The sequence below is a fragment of the Agelaius tricolor genome, unplaced genomic scaffold (genome assembly GCF_023055355.1).
Source record: "Agelaius tricolor isolate 1412-34295 unplaced genomic scaffold, bAgeTri1.0.p SCAF_82, whole genome shotgun sequence".
NCBI classification, from domain to species: Eukaryota; Metazoa; Chordata; class Aves; order Passeriformes; family Icteridae; genus Agelaius; species Agelaius tricolor.
The window spans coordinates 528,381-550,389 of record NW_027269342.1 but is presented as its reverse complement, the minus strand read 5'-3'; the positions used below and the strand labels follow the sequence as shown (position 1 = coordinate 550,389).

Below are 22,009 nucleotides of genomic sequence, written 5' to 3'. Positions count from 1 at the left end.
TAGGTTGACAGTCAGACTTGATCTTCAAGGACTTCTCCAACCTTGGTGATTCTAAAATTCAGTGTTCTGGAGTAAGGCCTTTGCGCTCAAGCCCTGAATTAAGCCTGAGGGTTAAAAACTGGAGCTAAGCAAAGCTCATGCATGTTCTGGTTTGTACTTGATCAGGATTCCAAAGGGAGCAAATGATACAGCACAAGGGAACAAGATAATTTTTGAAGCTGAGGATGTTGAAATTGGTTCCATTTTCTCTTCCAGTTATACAAGTGTTTGTGAATAACTTGGTGCTTTGAAAGGGTGGGAGAGGAGGCAGATGAAGAGAGATTTTTTGAAAAATCAGGATCATCCTTTGTGTCATAGGAGTGGGCAGATGTCAGAGCTGAAAGATTTCTGTCCTGATCATATTAAATTATTGGACTTTTCATTACCATTTAATACTTTAGAAGAAAGACTTTGCAGCAACTGTTCTTTCTTTCTGCCTGCAGAGTTACATTTCTGCAAAATTCCATTTTGCAGTGTTGTGATGAGAGCATTATGGATGCTGCCAACAGCAGAGAGAGCACAGGAGGATGGTGAAACAGTGTATTGGTACAAGCTAAATTCACCTGGGGTCAGCCCTGTGCCTTGTTGTGTGAATCACTCTCAGTTCCCTGTGTTCATCTTCTCTCTTGTGGTTGTAACAAAGAGAGAAGAAAAAAAACCTGAATGTTCTTGATGGATGATAATAAAAAAACCCCAAACAACATAAATAGAAGTATCCCTGCTGACAGTTACAAACATCCACTTTACTGACTTCCATGGATTTTGAACAAGGTCCTGCCAGGGCAGGGTCCCTTTGTGGGGCCAGGAAGAAGTGGTGATGCAGGTTTTCCATCTGCCCCTTTCCCTCTCAGTGTGAGTGCTCTCTGCTGGTGCTCAGTGAGCTGGGCAGAGGGAGGGCTGGGCTCTGGCCACCAGGGTTTCTGGCACAAGGGGTCCTGCAGGAGGTAGCACAGAGGATAGGATCCCCTGCCAAAATCAGCTGCTCTAACAGTTCCTCTTCTGGCCATTCTGTCCTGTCTGTGTACAGGAGTTTCCTTTATTTTCGTGTTGGACATTTATTTTCTCTGTGGTCTGGCTGCCACATCTCACTTTGTTGTCAAAACTGGGTTTTTTCCAAAAAACTGCCTATTTCAGGTAGTTATTTATGCAGTAGAGAATAGCAAATTGCACAGTTTTGGTGGTTTTTACCTCTTGATTTGGCACTTGTGCCAAGATCTTTGGTAGCTTCTGCTGCAGGAGGCCTGTGAGGATGGGTGTACGAGTGTGTCTGTACTCCTAGGAGGATGAGAGAGGAAAATACTGTGCATAGATCTTGTAAGGCTCCTCTCTGTACTCCAGTGAAACTCTTTAATTAAGTAAAGGTCTGTTCATGAAGAAAATCTGGCCTGGGCTGCTGCCAACTAGAGAAAAACTTTCAGCTCCAAGGGGATCAGGATTTTCCTCCGCTGGTTTTTCCTTTCCTGGTGTCACAGTTGCAGAGCCTGTTAAAAACCATTCCCAGGAAATATCTCTATTAATTCCTGGGTAAACCTGAATATACTTACTTTGGAGTGAAGGTGGCATGTCTGCAGTTTGGTTTTGTCTTGCATCTCAGATATTTAGGCTGGATTGGGGGTAGCATTTGTACTTTTGCACAGCATTGATGGTTTGCACTGAGTTTTAGCTCAGCTCATAGCAGCAACAGCTACTGAACATCCTGAGTGCCTGTACATATAATTTGGATAATTATACAGGGGGCTGTTACCCAGCAAAGCTGCCAAAGCTTTGCTGCCTGAAGTTACAGTTTATTGACATTTCATGGGGCCTTTACCTTCACAAAAATCACTATTTCTTGTCAGTAAGGCTACTGGTAGCAATAATGCCCTGCATATATGGATCTAAGTGAAGGGCTCTGATATCTTTGTCAGCAGCAACATGATCTGTGTGTTTGGTTAGTAGTTATAGAAGTTATTTGTAGTCCTATCTGTGGGACTACAAGTGCTCAGTTTGTACAGGGATGATCAGAGTGTAACTGATTGACATTTTTATTATTATTATTAGAGTTAAGGGCTGGGTGCAGATCTGAGCAGGCTGATGATACCTCTGTAAGAAACTTCTTGTTGAATTTGTGTTGCCAGTATATTTTAAATAAAAATTTGTGACCTGCTACTTTCACGTTAGCCTGAGTAACTCCGTGTTTAAAGAGATTTAGAACAGAAAATCCACTCAGGCCCCTTCCTTTTTGAGGTGGAAACGTGGTAGGAGATAGAGGGAATGTCTGCAGCCATTGAAACTGCCTGCTTAATTGGTTTTCATCATATAAGCTAATGAAGTTCAACTGTGACCTTTTTTAAGCTTATTCCAAATGTAAAGGAGTTTCTGGCATCTGAAGCAAGTCCATGAAGTTGTAAAATCCTGGCCCTGTAAATGGAGATCTTCTGACCTACAAATGCAGGAGCAGTATGCCCATGTAAAATGAGATTCTGAGCTGTTTAGTTCCAAATGCAGGAGCAGTATGCCACATGTAAAATGAGATTCTGAGCTGTTTAGCTCCAAATGCAGGAGCAGTATGCCCAATAAAATGAGATTCTGAGCTCTTTGCTCCAGGCCATGTGCAGGTTCATATAGTAGAGGAAATGTATTTGAATATGTGTATAGAGGCTTTGCCCCAGAGGTCCCGGTTGCCCTCGATGGGCTGCAGCTGTGATGTCCTTAATTGGGCTGCGGCTGTAACTGATGAAGATGACCGGGATAAAAGAGGGCGGGTAAGCCAGTCAGGGAGAGCCTTGGAGGAGCCCTGACCTGAGAGAGAACAGTGCGCCGTAGAAGGAGTCAGTGAAGATCTGCAGCCATGAGAATACATCAGAGAGGTATGGACTTTAGAAATCTAATAACAACAACAATGGGACTCTAGAAATAATAGAAGAACAACAATTGGGGACCCCAACGTGATAGTTAGCAGAAGATAAGACAGCCGAGAGCTGTGGTGGCCAAGAGCTGTGACGGAACAGCCAAGAGCTGCGGTGGTAGCTAGCAGAAGATAAGACAGCCGAGAGCTGCGGCGGCCAAGAGCTGCGACGGAACATAGCCTTTGGGTCAGGGAGCTGTGAAAGAGTATGGCCTTTGAGCAAGGAGCTATGTGGGTTGTACATGACCTGTGAGTCATGGGGAAATGTGGGTGTTGTGCATGACCTGTGAGTCATGAGAAATGTATGTATTGTAATTTAACATCTGTATAACTGTTAACTTAAGTAAAAGCAAAGGGGGAAATATAGTAGAGGAAATGTATTTGAATATCTGTATAGAGGCTTTGCCCCAGAGGTCCCGGTTGCCCTCGATGGGCTGCAGCTGTGATGTCCTTAATTGGGCTGCAGCTGTAACCAATGAAGATGACTGGGATAAAAGAGGGCGGGTAAGCCAGTCAGGGAGAGCCTTGGAGGAGGCCTGACCTGAGAGAGAACAGCATGCAGCAGAAGGAGTCAGTGAAGATCTGCAGCCATGAGAATACATCAGAGAGGTATGGACTTTGGAAATCTAATAACAACAATATGGGACTCTAGAAATAATAGAAGAACAACAGGTTCACAGGGTCAGACATGGCTACAGCCTCTCCTGTTGTTTTTGGGCTCTCGTGTGTTATGGTTGCTTGATCATGTGGATTTTGGTTTCAGTTCTTTTTCCATGGCTTTGGCTTTTGAGAACAGACCCATTTCAAGAAAAATCCAACAAGTTGTAAAGTTCACAAAGGCTGAGGGCAGTGATTGCTTTTAGACTGGAGTAATTGAAAGTACTGGGATTATTTAATCTGAATATAGTGTGTCCAAGTTATGGGTAATGGAAAGAGCAGAGCTTGGTGTTGGTGGTTGGGTAAAAGAGCCACAAAGAAAACAGAGGCATTTAGGGTCATACCAGCCCTTAGTAACTTCCTTGCTTAGACCAGCTGTTGCTAAACTACTCAAAATTTAGAGGCGAACAAAACCAAAAGTGGAGAAATGGTGCTCTTGTCTAAGTGAAGTCCAGGAATTAGTTGGATAAATAAGGAAAGGAGTGGAAGAGGAATTCCTTTCTGCTGGAGGTGCTGACCCTTTGGTTGCCAGCTGTGCCTCAAAATTAAAACTGGTGTTTTCCTTGTTTCTGTGGTTTTCACTGTAAGAAGTTTTTCCTATCATCTTTCCACTCAGTAAATGTAGGCACCCTTTGTTTAAAGAGGGTGCCTGGGGATAGAGCAAAAATTTCAAGGACTTAATTTCAAAATGTGTAAATAAGGCTGTTAAATACTGGTGGTGCTGAAAGGAGAGTGTCTCCTTTGTTCACAGTACTGAAAATTTGCCTAGGGGCTCATAGGTGGCCATCTAAATAACACGCTAAGATTTTCCAAATCAGAAACTGCTCAGTACTTGAGAAAATTTATTTATAATCTTGGGCACATTCCTAAAAATGTTTTTGAAAATAGGACGAAATGCCAGAATAAAAGAAGCACATTTTGTGTAGCTGTGGACTGGTATCAGAAGCTCAGGCTGCTGATGTAGAAATACAAAAGGCAAGGGAGACCTGAGGCAATGTGTGCTGAAGTCACAGAGAATGGTGTTACATAATGCACATGGATGCAGAGAATGTGCAGTTGTTCAAGGAACTGTGGGTGTGGAGGCCTGAAACCTGGTGAATGTGGCAGGATTTAAAAAAACTTTATTTGCAGACACTGCAAATAAACTGCTCAACACCAGTTTGGTGCTGCAGTCCCAAAGCTTGTGGCTGGTTTGGGTTTGGATCTCACAGGGCTGCACCTCAAGGTCGATGGAAGACTGAAATACTCAGTGAGAAGGTACAAAATCAGACTTTGGGGAGGGTCCCTCTCCACTGTCTCCTGCATGTCCTTGGCTGCCTGTTCCTCTTGCAGTAGGAAGGGTGTGCTCTCACTTTGTTACTCTCTTGGTGCAACTGATTTTGTTTAAATACACATGAAAATACAAAGGGCTGAAATTTGGCCATCTTTTTTCACAAAACTTGCCTCTTTTGTCACTGTAATCTAATTCAAATTAAAATTTGATTAAAGCATGCATTAATTGGGTGAGGTGCATTTATCATACTTGCAGGAGTTTGGATGTGTGATGATTGATGTTTACAATACAAATAACATGAGTTTTTTAAGACATCTCACTTCTTTGGTATTTTTTCTGTGCACTAATCTTAAAATTTCTAGAGTACAATTAAACATAATGCACTTCTGCTCCTCTTACATCTCCTCTTACAGCTCGGGCTTCTCTCATTACAGTACCAGATTGAAACAAGAGATGAAAACATTGATGTTCTGGTGGAATCCAGGCACGTTTTTCCTTTCTTTTTACTCAGCTTGGATGTGTTCCTTTGCAATTCTCAGCTCTGTTCCTTGCTGGAATGTGTCATCACCAGAGGGAGACATCACTACTGAGTTTGTGGAAGTCAGAAGCGCTGGCTTTACTTTCAGCACTTATTTCCCTGAGCTGTTCCCAGTGTGGAGCAGCCCAGAGGAGGAGCAGGCACTGAGCAGTGCTGCCAAAATGAGCCAAAATGCACCATGTTTGGGTAGTGCTGATGAGCTTGACAGTGAAGCAAGGGATTACAACTGCAAACATCCTCTGGCCTTGCTTTCTAGGTCTGCCAACAGAAACAGGAGTGGATTTTCCATTGGGCTTGGGGTTGTTGGGTATTTTGGTTTGTTGTATTATTTTGGTTGGGTTTTGGATGTATTTCTGCATAAGGTTGCCTGGCTCAGCAAGGACTCAGGTGACTGATTTAACCAAAGCCCCATTAAAATGGATTTCACTCTGCTGTGGGGGACCTTGTGACTGGAGTTCCAGAAGTGCAGGAGAAGCACACAGGAAATATTCTGGTGTGTGTCTGGAGTTCCAGAAGTGCAGGAGAAGCACACAGGAAATATTCTGGTGTGTGCTTTGAGCACACCTCTTTTGCAGGGCTCTGCAGCCAGCCAGCCCTGGTGTGTGTAGGCCCAGGTACCTTGGGCAGAGCCAGATGAGCTGGGAAGGGACAGGAACCTCCTTGTTAGTGGCAGGAAACCTGCTATTATCAGTCAAAAACAAAATACAGGTGTTCAGAGAACAGGGAGGTAAAAACAGCTTCACACTCATTAAAAAGCATCCACCCTCTGCTTGTTTCCTGCTTAAAGGTGTGGAAGTGTGAAGATCCTTTCTCTTGTTTTCTCCAGTGTATTTTGCTAACTCAAGCAGATTCAAAATTATTTTTTTCCTATCTTTTGCTGTATTTCTTTACCTTCAGAAATTCCACCAAAAATCAAACACAAAAAGACCAAGGGAGAAGATAAATACCAGCTTTCTTCAATTTCTGGAAGAAAATGTGCCTATGTAGTGAGTTTCCTTAGAGTGAAGGGAACTCTTATTTCCTTAGTGTATATATATATGGAGAAGAGGGTTACAGAGCTGTCTGTGGCTACAAGTGTCCAGAATGAAAAAGAAATGAACAGAATAAAAGCAACTTAAATTCATAGAAATCACTGAGTTTTAGATTTCATTCTTAACTTGGATCCACTAAACTGAGAATTTGTCCCTTTTTCAATTTGGTTGAGGCATGAGGTTATTTTGGTGGAGTTTTTACTTATGCCTCAGTAAGGCAGTGAAATTATTCAGGCTGGAATAAGCCTTGTCCACAACTGCATAGCCCCAGCTCTCACAGTGCAGCTCACTTACCTTAGGAAATGTGGAATACTGATAATCAATAGATATTTTCAGCTCTGATTTCCTTCAAGACACTGGTTGTAGGTATTGCTAGAGAGACAATGTTTGAAATATTTCAGTAGTGGGGACTTTAAAGATCAATTTTGCTGTAGATATTCAATCTCTGTCTGAAGATTTGGGGTTTTAAGTACATAAGGTAGGAGCTACTTGAAGATTTAGTGTGAGACGTTCTGCAGTCAAAATCGTCTTTTCATTCGTGTTCAGATAATAAGAGAAATATCCTTTTTCTTGGTGCAAAAGAGAAAGCATTAAGGCTAAATAGAATTGACCAGATTATGACTTAAATCTCAACTTCTGGCATCTTGGCACTCCTGGGTTAACAGGGATCCAGCAGGCACCAGGGCATCTCAGAGCAGCCTTCACCTGCCTCAGAAACAGGCAGTGTCAGTGTTTGGAACAATTCCTGTCATTTCTGTGATTGTGCTGGCAGGGCTGTGCAGGTTGGGTAGCACCCAGGATTTGTCCCAGATTCCACTTGGCTGCCAGGGATCTCTGCTGTGGCTCAGGCTTGGCTGGGGTCTGGCGTGGCAGGAGGTGCCAGCAGTGCCCCTGCAGATTCTGCTGCCCTCCCTGCCAGACCTGAGCACTCCTGGCTGCTGGAAAAACAGCCATGGCAATGGCCCTGCTGTGTCATTCCTTGGTTTTGTGTCAGCCATGGGCTGTGTCTGCTCACAATTCCCCTGAAAAAGTGAGTAAAAATGCACTGAAATGGAATTGTTGCCAAGAAGGATTCAGCTAGCTGAGGCTCCTGCTATATGGACTTGGCGTCACGAAAAAAAGTCCTTTGACATTCCAATTTTTAATACTTTTCTTTGTTCCATTCCACTGCTGAAATCCTGCTTTCACTTGGATGAAGGAGGTGAAAATCTAACAGGAACATTGCAGAAGAATGGGAAGCAAAACTGCTCTCTCCAGCCACTCTGTTCTGCTGCACACACACACACACACACACACACTCTTCCCTCCAGATTTCAACTCCTTTTGTGGTGAGGAAAAATGTTTGTGCTGTTAAATGCTGCCAGGTCAGGAAAACTGTTTCCCTTGCTGCTCCCCCATGACTGTGCAGCCTTGTTGGAGCGTGGCTGGGGCTGGGATGGCAGCCAGCACTGAGGAATTCAGAGGGGCTCTGAGCTGCCTTTGTCTGGCTGCCCTCAATGTGCCACTGTTTGCCAGGATAATTGCCCACTCCACACTAACTGGGGGGATAATTGTATAAAGCTCATGTCCAGTGCAAACAGCAAACAATATGCTTTATTAATCTTTGCTAGCCATCCAGTTCCCTTCTGTCAGCCTGCTAGGAATGGCTGGTAATTGTTTGCTGGCAGAGAATATGGGGTGACAAGTTAACATAAGGGGCATGGCATCAAAAGCTAATCTCCTTTATTATTCAGGTGAAATCTCTGGTTTTAGGGCCTAACTGAAAGGCTGAGAGAATTGGGTTTTTTTCAGCCTGTATTAGAGGAGGCTCTGGGGTGACCTAATTGCTGCCTCCCAGTACCTGAAGGGAGCCTGCAGGAAAGGTGGGATGTTTTAAAGGGCATGAAGTGACAGAACAAGGATGAGGGGCTTCCAGCTGAGAGAGAGTAGCTTTAGGCGAGATATATGGGAGGAATTCTTTACTCAGAGGGTGCTGAGACACAAGATGAGGTTGCCCAGAGAATTTGAAGATGTCCAATCCATGGAAGTGTTGGAGGCCAGGTTTGGATGGAGCTCTGAGCAACCTGGTCTGGTGAAAGGATCCCTGTGCATGGCAGGGGTGTTGGAACCAAGTGATCTTTATGACTCCCTTCCAACCCAGCCTATTCTAGGATTTTATGATTACTCCAGAGTAGATCATGTCCTATATCTACAGCTGTTCAGCTGGCTTTTTTTGACTGGGAAACAAATAGTTCCAGAGTTCATACGTAAAAAAGGCTTTTCTCAGTTCTTATGGTATTCTGCAACTCTGAAAAGGTAAAGTGTAATTTTGTTTACACTCAGTAGTAATACAGCTCACTGTAAAAAAAATCTTAGTGTTACTATAGAAAATTCTTGATTGTTTGGTTTAATAAATGTTTTAGACCAGTCACTTGACAGATTATAGTTATAGTTGAAAAGTGTCTCATACTTAGTGAAAAATCATGGGTTTATTTTCTTCTCTTTTAACCCTTGAAGTTTAGGAGCAGTTTTCCTTTGCATTCTCCCATTGGATGTCAGCATGAGGGAGACTGTTTCCTCCAGTGTCACTGTGCTGGTGAGCACATCAGCCTGTGGCTCATAACAACAACTGACTCAACAGTAACTGTGTGCAAACTGCTTAAATAATGGTGAGAAATCAGACTGGCAAGTCAGAGGAGTCTCAGGTTTTGTTTCCAGGTGGTGAGTAGCACAGGACTGTGTGAGTTTCCTGTGCAGTCTGACATTGCCCAGGTGTGAGGGGATGCAGGGGGCACTGCCTGGTGCCTTTGCTGCTGCCCCATAACCCCTCCTGCATTTCCAGGCCTTGCCAAACTCCAGGTGTCCATGCTGGGAGTGCAGGTGGTGCCTCAGGTGCAGAATGACAGCATCTCCTCCCGAGCAGCAGCAGAGCCTTGCACACCCTGCTTTAGGTTCCTGTCATGTGCACCAGTTCCCTGACACTCTTTATCCAGCTCTCCTGCTCCAGCTTTTGTGCTGGGTGGAGCTGAGCCCGTGGCAGGAACGTTCCCTGTGCAGCCCAAGGGGGGGGATTGAATTTCCCTGCATTTCCTACTCAGGCTGATGGAAAAGATATGTCAAAATTAGCTGCAAAAAAATTTCCTGCCTTTCTGTTTTTCTCCCTTTGTTCTTCTTCTAGCTCTCTTCTCCAGGAACACAACATCAAATGAGTTTAAAGGTTTTCTGTGTTCAGTGGGCTGAAGTCTGTGCTCTGATAAGTGATGTTGTGTTGTATTTACTCTTTTGCCAATGTTCCTTAATTTTCTATAGTTTGCCAGTAAAATTTTGTGTAGCTTTTTGAGAATATTGGAATTTTCTCCTTTGCACCCACCCAGAGCAAAACACCCTCGGTATAGCCCTGGGTCTGAGTGACCTGGGTGTGACACAGTCACAGACTGCTCTTGACTGATTTACATATTCAGAGTTTAAACAGCAACATGGTAATGGGAGAAAAAAAAATAAAATAATTCAGTCACGTTGACATTAATGTTACTGGAGAAACACAAACCCTTCAGATAAAGGTTTGTACAGGAAGTGAAATTGCTTACATGTCCAGGAAAAGTTACAAGAATCCAGCAAAAGCTAAGATAAAGTTCTTGGGACACTGAATATTGAAGAAATTATCCAGCCTCTGGGCATTTGAGGTGTTCTGCCTTTAGAGGATTAAGCTGCTTCTTTCTTTACTAGTTTTACTACACTGGACTCATTTATGTAGCACCTCCATGTAAAATACATGTTTTAAATTTTTATGAGCAGCAAAGAGCAATTAAGGCTATGGATTTTTTTTGAATAAATTTTTTTGAATAAACAGATAGGGCTGTACTGCCTGTAAATTTCTGAAAAATTTGGCAGCCAACATTTTCATTTGGGGAATTTTCTTTCAGAAGACAAAGTAAGATTACTTCAGCCAGCATAAATTACACAAGTAGACTTTACATACTTATGAGGTATTGGAATGGAGGGCTATTTTTAAAAAAGATGCAGTGTTTTTTGTCTGATATTTTTGCCTTTTCCTTCTCTTGATGTAAGCCATGCTGGGTTTGCCTTCCAAAAACCACACTTGTTTTTCCTGTTATATAACCCTTTCTAAAGTTTTGTTTAGTGTTGTGACACTTGCATCAAGCTTTTCCTGCCCCTGATGTGCATTAATTGAAGGGAAATGAAAGCAAAACTGTCACATATTTCTGGTCTCCTTGGAAAGCTTCCCCTCTGACTGATTTTTACAGTCCCATTTCCATGTTTTTCTACTTATTAGTATTAGCCTTTTTACCTCAGTTGGGTTCCTAGCTGCAATCATGTCCCATTATCTCATAGAAATTTAAATATCTCTAAATATTTAAAGAAGTATCCCACTGATAAATAGATCTATTCATTTCTTCAGAGTGCTCAGATTGCTGGGACAGGTTAGAAAGTGATTGATCATTTTCATGCCTTGAGTTGTGTTGAGATTTACTTGCATTTAAGGAAACAAAAGTAATCATTAAAAAGTTTGAAAGATTAAACCACTTTCCTTAATATTACTCTTACTTAATATTTGCTTAGAAAGACACGTTTTTAAACTCAAGGCTCTAAAATAATGACCAGAGAAAGTGTGATGCATTTCTTACTCATTTTCAAGGAATTACACAGCTTTTGGTAATTTATCCTCCTACACACATGCCATGCAATGACTTTGGTGTTGACTTGTGGCACAAGGGACAAGGCACAGGTGCCAGCATGGGCTGGCCTGGGATGCACTCACTCCCATTGGTGTTGGCCCCTCCCAGGAACAAAATCTGAGTTGGACTCTCAAAGTTAGGAAGTCCCCAACTTAGCAGGCATACAAATGTCTCTGCTTACCCTTGCTGTGTTTCTGGCAGCTATTCATAATATGGTTCTCGCTGCAAGGACAGAAGAACTTCTTAAAGTAGTAGTTTTCCATTCTAGAAATGAGCTGCAGTGTTTAGCAGATGCTCCAGAGATGGAAGAACAGCTTCATGGAAATAGAGTTTAGAATTTCTCTGTCATTGATTTAACAAAAAAAAAAAAAAAAAGAAAAAAAAAAAGAAAAAAGAACCTGACTTTCTGCACTGTTACAGTCTGGTTTTTTGTGCTTTTGTCTTTATGATAGGAAGTTCTTTTCAGACTGCAAGTTTGGGCAAGCTGAACTAAAACTCACTTCTTTTATTCAGTTTTTTTTTTTTTTTTAATTTGATGTCTACTGAAGCCATCAAAATGTCAGCTGTTACAATTGAACTGGATAAGATTTCGTCAGATGAGACTGAGAGCAAAAGAGATTCCAAGCCAGATTTGAAGCAAGGCAAATCCAGTCAATCATGTGTTGATCATCATCATGGATTTCAGCTTCACTGCTCACATTCTGCACCAGCTGGTAAGGATGCATTTATATTATTTATTTCCTCAAATCTGTGTCTATTTACTCATGTAACATGTGGCAATTAAACTTTCAGTTGTAAGACCCACCAAGGAAAACATAGGAATTGCTGCTGTCATGCAAGCATTATAGGAATTAATTTTTAGTTCAGATCAATGGTGGGAACAAATGATTGTTTAAAAAGAATCTGTGTCTCCTGAACTCTCTAGAATGTGGCAGGGGTGGTCCAGGAGCCTGTAACCTTGGCATTACAGAAGGATGAGCTTTCCATAGGAGATGATACAGCTTTTGTGTAAGTTAGAGCAGCCTGAGCTGCTGCTCTGAGAGGAGACTCGGCCAAGTGTGTCTGTCAGCTGTGCTCTCTGGTACCCAGCACTGTGGCTCCTTGACTGCTTTTTTCTATTTTTTTTTTTGTCATATGTAAAGAGGGAAATGCATTTTGCTTGTTTTTGTATTGGGCAGGTATTATGTACAGGTGTTATACTCACAAAAATGTCGATTTTTGTGAGCATCGTGAAACTTAAATTTTTCCAAAAATTCCTAGTCATGAAAAATACAGACTGTAGCTGCCTTGGATTATCTAATATAACCAAGGGGACACATCTGTAGTTAATTAATGGAATCTCAGTTAATCCCTACACATCTTCTTAAGTATTGGACAGCTCTTCACATGGGAAACCCCTTCTGAGAATGGCTACTCTGATTTCTTTTGGACTACATCTGTATTATGGCTTTCACAACTCTCAAAGAGTAATTTTATTTTCATCATGTTTTCCCTTGCCCAGAACAAAACACAGACTTGGCAAGTGGAGAATATCTGAATGTAATTGACACTCTATATGCTGTAATAGGACAACTGAAGTGCAGTGCAAGTCTGCACCTTTCAGACTGGCTGAAGTAGGTGAAGATTTGAATCAAATAAATCAAAATGATATTTTCAACTTTGCAACATGTGTTTGGAACATTTTCTAGTTATAAATTCAGTTGTTGCACATTAAAATGGTCAAATGGTTGGGATCTTTGCCAGAAAAGCAGATGGCTTTTGCTTTCCTTAATAGAAATTTTCTAATTTCTTTTTCTCTAAAGCCTTCAGTAACTTTTGTAAAACAGAATTTTCATAGTCGATGCACTTCTGAAATTTTCTTTTCTATGACAGCAGGGTTTGTAAGGTCAGGAATTAGGTGTCTGTCTGCTCCTCTGGGATACTATTACATAATTTTCAAAATACCTCTCCTACCCTTACAAGTGTCACTAAAGAACTTCTGTGTGTGCTAGGTGATTTGCTGAGCTATATTCCTTAAATGACAAAGTAACCTTTTTAGCCTGTCTTGTTGATAAAGAATTAAATGAACTTCCAGTACAAGCAACATATTATTTCTCAGAATTTTGCAAAGAAGGTAATAAAAAAAGACACTTCCTCTTTTGATTCTTCCATTCAGGAAAAAATATTATTTTCTTTTAAAAAGGATTTTGTCTTGTGAGTATTTGTTGGAAACACTGTTTAATATTCCTGAAGCAAAATAACAAACATCTAATCAGAGTGCTAACAAGCATCTCTGACAAATGTTTTGTCTGAGTATGGATATTTTCTTGGATTATATTTTGCATTGTGAGCAGAATCAAATGAACACTGATGAATTGTCTTAGTTTTTTTGGGTGTTATAAATGACCACTTGAAGGAAATGCCATCTCATTTTTTTGCTTTGTAAAGTTTTCCTTGATATATTTACTTTACCAGTCTTTAGGCAAGCCCTTTGTAGTTTCTAGTGTGGTGCTGTGTTGGTTGAAGTCTGCATGGAGAAGTGTAAACAATTCCTATTTGGCTTCCACATGTTTTTTCCTAAAAAGAAGTTCCTAAAAGGAACTTCTTTCCTAAAAAGAAGTTCCTAAAAGGAACTTCTGCTTGCTCAGCCATGGCTATTGATAAAAATAAGGACCTCTTGGTTATACTAAAATGATGGACCCTAATTCTTTCAGTAGATATTAACCAACAATGCTGTTTGTCAGGCAGAAAAGAATTCAAGCTATGGTAATTGACAGAAATTTTTCTCTTAGAATTGAGGTTTGGGTTGGTGTGGTTTGTTTGTTTGGGTTTGTTTCAAATGGTAATATGAAAACCCCCAGGGAAATGGACATCCTACATCTGGGTGCTGCCCTGAGGTTTGGCTTCTCTGCCCCAGGGGACTGCACTTCCACACCTGCAGCCTTGGCAATCTCTATATTTAGTGGCAATGCATTTCAGATTTTAAACTGGTTTTGTTTTGAAAATAATTTTTCAAGGACTCACATAAAATTGTTCATATCACCAGGAAATGCTGTGAAAACATGAAGTACTCAGTGTTAACCTACAGAAATGCAGTGACAGAGAACACCTCCTTGTTCTTCTGTTCAATTTACTGTTCAAAATATTGTTTCGTTTGAGAGGTTATAGTTTAAAATTTATTATGCAGTGCTTGTCATATAATTCTCTTGGTATATAAAGCAGAGGATTCAATATAGAGAGATTTCACTTAAGAAAAGCTTTCCTTGTACTGATGTGTTGCTATTTTAAACATAACACTTAGAAAAAGTGAACACTGACAAAGTAAAGTGGCATCCTGAAATACACTCTGATGTTCAGGAAATGTTGCTGTGACAGAAAAATATTAACCATATTTTTTTTTTTTACTTTCAATTCTGATGCAAGTATCAATCCTGAGCCTTTTTTTTTTTGTTTTTTTGGTGCTCTGCATGAACACCAAAATACACTGCAGATTATTAACAAAAAGAAGAAAAAGAACTCAAGTACTGATAAGTTCTGAGTACAGAGTACAGAATTTTTTTTCCCATGTAGAGCCTTATTGAAATCTTTAGGTGTTTATCACTTGCAGAAAAATATTGAGACCTTGGTTTAAGGAATGAAATGTATAACCAAGATCAGTTGATGAATGCCCCAGGAACAGATCAGAGACTTCCATGTTGCTCAGATTACCTGGACTCTCTCTGGGGGAGAGCTTGAATGGAGCAGTGACACTTTAGACATGGCAGATAATGTGGGGTTGGGAGGGATTGACATCTTAGAGATGTTGAGCAATCTTTAAAAAATCAAACCCATCTTGATTTTTAAGATACGTACTCCGCAAAGAAGAGTCTTTATTACAACATATAGCATGAATGCAAGTGTCACAGAACAGCACTTTGCAATGGCAAACAGGCTGTTCCTAATACAGAAATAGAGAACCATTTCTCTGTTGTACTGGTGTGAGTAGAATTTCATCCCAGACCTGGTCTGTTTGCTCTTCAGACTTCTCACAGCCAACAAAGCTTATCTGAATATTGCAGATGTAAATATTTGTGCAGATTTAAACCCTATTATCCCTGATATTTGCTTTTCCACTTCATCTCTTGTTAGTCTGGAAGAGACTGAAAACACTTGACCTAAATCTTCATTGGCCAAGTCAGAGTACTGCACTCAAATTGTCCTGAAATTAGAAATGCAGGAAACCACATGGCTTTGACTCTGTGACTTTTACTAGAATGGTACAAGGCTAGAAGAACACCTGCTGGGTTTTGCCTTCAATGTGGTTCTTTCACTGATGAGTTTTTTTGGGGCATCTTCTATGATGAATGCAGGTGAAGAGAAAGGAGGAGGAAGAGAATATTAGCTCATACAGGGATGGAATAAAGATGAGCTCCAACTGGAAGGTCAATCACTCTTTGGCACTACCCTCTGAACTAGAACTTCATTAATAATACACAAAATGAGCCCATATCTAAAGAATAATTCAGAGGTAGCAGAGAGGCCTAACACACTGAGGCATTCACCTCTGCCCCAGGAGTCATGACTTCTGTCCTTACAGTGTGTGGATAAATGGAAACTAAACTGAGCACAAAAATTTAACTTTTCCCAGAGGCATAATTTATCTTCTTCATTTACTTCATTTACATGCACTTCCTTCATTTAATGGGCTATTTACTTTCAATGGAGAACGGGGCTTTTAGTAGACTCCAAGAAAAGACACTAATGACTTGTAATAGTGGATTTTGTTTCCCAAATTATCTCAGTAGCAATAGAATTATGTCTATGCAAAGGATATGCTGACCTCACAGATCAAACTTGCCTTGATTTGAAATGTGAGGTCAATAGCTGCAAAACAGATGAGTGCAGGCTTGGTAACAAAAGTGGAAAAATGGGAGCCAGAGTGAAGTCTGAGCACTCTTCCTGTAGAACAGTGTGTCTTACACCTGCAAAGCCTGAATACAGCAGTGAAATACTTGCATCTTATCTGTGTGCTTAAGTCCTTTTTACTTGAATAATGAGCATAAATTGATAAGCAGGTGTCCAGTATGTTAGAAGATGCCAAATGACTCAGTGTAGATGGGGAGGTCACTGAGGAATTTCAGGTTTCTTGCAAGCTAAGTCTTGAGTTATGTGTCAGTATGCAATCGTAACAATGTGTTTTAAAAAGCCAAGTCTGAAGCCTGTGAGCATCATAAGTAGAATGGACTGATGGCCATGAATCAATAACTTTGGTGAGTAAAGGATGCTCCTCTGGTGATGCAGAATACAGTTGTATTTCATGTTTGAACACTGAATTAACTGTAAGTTCTGATGGCTGTGTCTAGACAATATGCAGTCAGGAAACAAATGCCACTTAGTACATTGTATACAATTCCTGCCTGCAGTGTTAGAGACCCCAAATATGGGTTGTTTCAGTATTACAGTACCAAAAATGTATAGAAACTCTGGCAGACTTTATAAACCCTGTGATATTTGTACCAGCATTGTAATATTACCTACGTTAATCTGATTTAAAAAAACCAAAATAATAAGCAAAGAAAAAAAACCCTATTTTTATTTTTCTTCCTGAAAACACAAGTTTAGTAAAATTTAGAAAGGACATCATGGGAGAGAGAGAATTATATGGAATTTTCTGTGCAGGAGCTGAATGTTATAAATAGGAAGTTCTGAGTGGTACTGGCAGACTCCAGTGTCTTTTTCCAGAAGAATATGGTGAGAAAGGATTTGGCTGCCTATTAACCACAGTCCTAAAGTGTGCTGTTTTGCTGGTAAGAGAAATTGGGAATGGTATCTTGAGGAATTATGTATCTCTATATGCAAAAGTATTTGTAATCATTTAGATCTCTCTCATTTTGTGCTCCTGCCTTTGCGGGGGAAGAGGGAGGGCATGTTGGAGTCACTCAGATCCAAATACATCGACCTCTTGTGGCAGGACAGCTATGTCAAAACTGTCTGGCTGTATAGTTTTTGGGACCAGGTAGCCTCAGGCTTCTGTTTTGAAGATTTGACTATTTAGGATTATTATTTCTAAAATGCATATATTCTTTTGTGTATGAAAAGAAAACAGATAGCACTTCAAAACAGCACTCTAAATTACATGATGTATCATAAATCTTTTAAGTAAGCGATAGTCCTCTTTGTTCTGCTGCTATATTTTTGTGTTTTAATGCAACAGGCTTTCTGTAAACTCAGATTGTAGTCAGATGCCAATATTAATTTTTTTAAGGTGTTGTTAACCAAAAAGGTAGTAAATTGTTTGCCAAATTTGATTCAAAAGCACTTAATGATGTATGTTGAAGATGAACTGTTTGTCCTACCTGAGTACTGAGATACATGCTAATTTCTACAGTGCCTTCTTGAACATCTTGAAAAAACTTTTTTTCTGGGGCTTCCTTGTAGAAAATAAACTCTCTTGTTAGCAAAGTCTTCTTCTGGTAGGTGCACTAACTGTTCTTTTCCTTAATTTGTTTTTCTCCCATTCTTTTCCTGACCTAATAAGGATTAACAGGCTAGTGATAATGGGCATGGCACTGGGACCATGAGTAGGAGGTCAAAACTGATTTTTGCTTTCCCTACCTAGGCATTGAGAAAGAACTAAATATCAGAAATTCATAAAATCACTAAATTAACTTGAGTCAGCCCACATTTTAGATTATTTTCATCTTATTTTGGTACACCTTTGCCTTTTATATTCTAAAGGTTTTGATTTTGACACTCAAAAAACATCCAAGAAAAACACCCTTGTAGAAGTAATAGTTTACTCAATCCTTCCTTCACCCAAAAAACATTATGCTGAACCTAAGTGAACAAATGAATTATTTAACTGAACCACCATCAAAATCTCATGTTGCCATACTCTATGCTCCTCCTGCCTGATTCTCTTTTGTCCCAGGTCTGCATGCCTTCCCTTCCAGGATCCTGGCTAGGGCAAGCTCTGTTAGTGTGGCTTTAAAGAGAAAAATAGTAATGAATAGAGGTTCTTGCCCCTTCAGCTTTGGCAAGGCAAAATGCCTTATTTTAAAACTCACTTTGACAGAATAAAGACTGGATTTAATAAAGTCAGTCTTTCAGAAAGGCAGTCCCTGGAGTGTATGAATCAAAGTGCAATTATATTGACCTGTGTGTTTCTTAGAAATGTCTGTCTTGAAAAATCCATGAACTCTGTTTTATGGGAGAAAACTCTGAAAGTTTTCTCTCATACAATAAAGAACAATAGGAATAGAATATGAATTTGCTAGGATGGTTGGCTTTCCTGCTCTTTGAGACTCTGTAGAACAGCTAGTATCAGTTGCCAATTGTTGCTGCTCACTTCAATTGACTAAAAGTTCTGTCAAAACTAGATGGAAATTGGAGTAATTCAATACTCCAGGTAGGAATAATGAACTCTCTATGTTTATGCACTCTTTTTATTTTTCTTAATAAAAACCTAAGGAGAACATAAACCTTCTCAATTCACAGGTAATCAAAATAAGCTGAATGACATCTTATTCTTTTTGAGAGTGATTTTACCTTGTCCTCTGGCTAGTTTAACTAAATGATGTAACAAATGCTCAGGGGTTTCACCTTTTTTCTTCATTTCTGGAAGAATGCAGTTTGTACGTAGTTTTCACACAGGATATGACTGGCTTCTTCACTTACCTCAGGAAGGAAATTGTGAGGGTCATTCAAACAAGTACAAATAGTTTTTCTTAATTTATTTATAGACATCTTGTCGTCCTCAAAATTCACATCGCACGAGTTTAATACAACACATTTTTTTGGCATGTTCTCTTTCTGTTAATAGTATTTGTTACAGTAGAATTAAATGGGATGCCTATTACTTTTATTTTTATAAAATTTTGTTTTCTGCTCTTCTGATTTCCACATGCTTTCCTTCTGAGCTCCTTTGCTGTGCTGGGGAAAGCAAAGCACAGATAATGGGGAGGGAACTGCTACCTTCTTCTGCCCTAATAACCCAAAGGAATTCCTATAAAGACTCAGGTCAAAAATCACTTGTTTGATATCCTGTGGTGGCAACAATCAGTATCCACTATTTCAGAGGAGAGGAAAACAGGAAAGCATCTTGGTCAGGTTTTCAGGTTTCTATCTTCAAAGATATCCTACCACTTGTTCCAACTGAGCAGCATTGAAGCACTGCAAGAGTTGTGGAACTCATCTTGGGGAAAATGCAGAGTTCAGTCACTTGAGGTAGATGGTCCCACACCACTGCCTTCACCGAGTTCCAGCCTGGGGTAAAGGGTGCAACATGAGTCTGGGAGGAAAAAAAGGCTCTCTAGAACTGATCATCTTATGATTATCCCTGAAAACACTAATAACACTAGGAATTTGACTCAAAATCTTCTTTTCCCATTTTGTTGCCAGTGTTGATCCCTTTCTTTCTGTATATCTCATTTTTTCAAAGTTTGACAAGGTCTGTTGCTCTCATTTTTCTTCTCAGCAAGAAAATGTTATTGTCTTCCTTTTGTTTTACTCATTATAATGCTCTTAAAACAATCTTCCTCTCTGCTCAAATTGCTAAATTTTTCCTGGCCTTTGCACAAAAGTGACTTGCCTCATCTGCCCATCAACATTTTTGGTTTCATCTCATTTGGGAATTTCGCTTCACATTACAAGGTGATTTTTTTTTTTTTGGTTGGTTGGTTTTTGTTTTCAGTTTTTTGTTTGTTTGTGGTTTTGTTTGTTTGTTTTTGTTTGGTTTGGGTTTTTAAAGTCAGTTTTCTCATTCCTTTCCACTTTTGAAGTGACAATTTTTTGTAAGCATAATATATTTTAAACATGCGTCTTTGGTTTCTTCCTTACGACCGGCAGTTTACCTTTCGGTAGCTTTCAGTACCTTAACATTAATTTCATCACTTTTTTAGCACTCTGACTTATTTCTCATTTTGAGACTGCAACTTTTTCTTATGGTGCCAAACAGACAAGTTTCCATAGAAACTATAAGGCTTTGTGCTAATTTGGGCTAGAAAACAACAGGACCTTAAGTTTTGACTTCCTTGTTTACTCTTCAGCCTTTCCCATTTGGCCCCTTTCATGGTGTTTCAAGGCTACCAATAAGCTCAATGTTTGTTACTATTTTCACATTTAAAAGAGGAAAAACTTAATTGTGGAGGCACTGTATTCAGTTTGCAATCATCTGTCAACATTTGTCATTTTGCAATTCCTTTTAGACCATCTTGTTATCTTGAAGGTTTAGTTCTTGTACTTCTTGAAGTAGGTACTGATAAATTACAAGATGCCTTTTCACTGCATGTTGTTTGGCATGATTTTGGGTACTAGAATCAGAGGCAGAGTAATTGACAGTGTTTGGGAAGGTATACATGTGGTATTTTCAGGGTCCCCTGGACAAAGGGAGGAAAATGATGAATCTGACTCCATGTTCTTAGAAGGCTAATTTATTATTTTATGATAGTATATAAAAGAATACTATACTAAAACTATACTAATGAATAGAGAAAGGATATTTACAGAAGGCTAAAGGATAATAATGAAAAACCAGTGACTCTCTCCTCAGAGTCTGACACAGCTGGACTGTAACTGGTCATTAAAACAATTCACATGAAACCAATCAAACCATCACCTGTTGGATAAACCATCTCCAAACCACATTCCAAAGCAGCAAAACACAGGAGAAGCAAATGAGATAATATTGTTTTCCTTTTTCTCTGAGGCTTCTCAGCTTCCCAGGAGACGAATCCTGGGCAAAGGGATTTTTCAGAAAATATGACAGTGACATATACAAACGTAGGATTGCTTGTAAAATGTTGCTAATTAAAAAAATCAGACATGACCAGTATTGAGACTGGAGTTTCCAGTATTTTCTTAACATAGATATCATAGTCTTACAGTTGCACTATAGATGAAGTCATAGAGGTGGTCCCTGTCTCTGCTTTATTTGGAAGTAAGACTTGGAGCAAAAGTTAACTTTTTCATATTTTCTTTTTTCTTTTTGTTGTGGTTCAACCTCTGCAGCGACTAAGTACCACAAAGCCACCAGGGGGATGGGGGAGAAAAGCCAGAGGATAAAAATGAGAAAATTCGAGGGTTGAGATAAAAACAATTTAAAAAGCAAAGCAAAAGCAGTGAATGCAAGAAAAGCAAAAAAAGGAATTAATTCCCCGCTTCCCATGGGCAGGTGGTCAGCCATCTCTTGGAAATCAGGGCTGCATCAAATGTAATCATCACTCCAATTGTTCCCCATTTCTTCTTTCCCCTTCTTTATGGTGTGGGACGTCTCTGGGTCATTTGGGGTGAGCAGCCCTCACTGTGTGCCTTCCCAGCTCCTTGTGTGCCCCCAGCCTACTCTGCTGGGGCAGAGGGAGCAGCAGAAAAGTCATTTACACTGTTTGAGCACTGCTCAGCAGTAATAGAAACATCTCCACATTATCGATCCTCTTTTCAGAGCAAATCCAAACCACAGTTCCACACTAAGCAACACACTTAGAAAAACTAAGTAGTGAATTTACTCAAGAAGAATGCAGAATTTTGCCCTGGCAGAACTTGGTAGCTCCTTGTGGAATTTTTAGGACAAAAACTGGAGAGTGGTGGAAAAACTACTGTCTGTTGATGGTGAGTAAACCCATCTCCAACACTGAAAACATGATCCAACAGTTTCTTTAAAGATATGATTCTGGCATGTGCATGTCACTGATGGACTCTGGAATCAATCACTAGAAATAGATAAGCATTGTGTTACTTAGATAATGAAATATATTCAGGTAATTTTTTTGTTTGCTTTTTTGGGTGTTGGAATTCCTCTTTGGTTTACTTTGCCAGAAATTACTGTGTTAACATGGTGGTCCTGAGAACTTTGCCTCTGTTCTTATCATGCAGTCTTTCTGCAGAACATAAAATTGATTTTTAGGCACAGCTTCATGGCTAATTTATTTTTGTCTTGTGTATTCTCCCATGAAT

General features: G+C 40.0%; 1 protein-coding gene across 1 annotated transcript in view; it reads left to right on the top strand.

Moving 5' to 3' along the window:
• The first annotated feature begins 11,608 nt into the window (after positions 1–11,608).
• The window catches only part of ANO3 (anoctamin 3), a 111,738-nt gene continuing 101,337 nt past the window's right edge, over positions 11,609–22,009 (top strand). Inside the window, exon 1 of the mRNA XM_071418301.1 lies at positions 11,609–11,814. Coding sequence (XP_071274402.1) covers positions 11,637–11,814 — 178 coding nt within the window. The 5' untranslated portion in view covers positions 11,609–11,636. The remainder of the gene's footprint in view (positions 11,815–22,009) is intronic.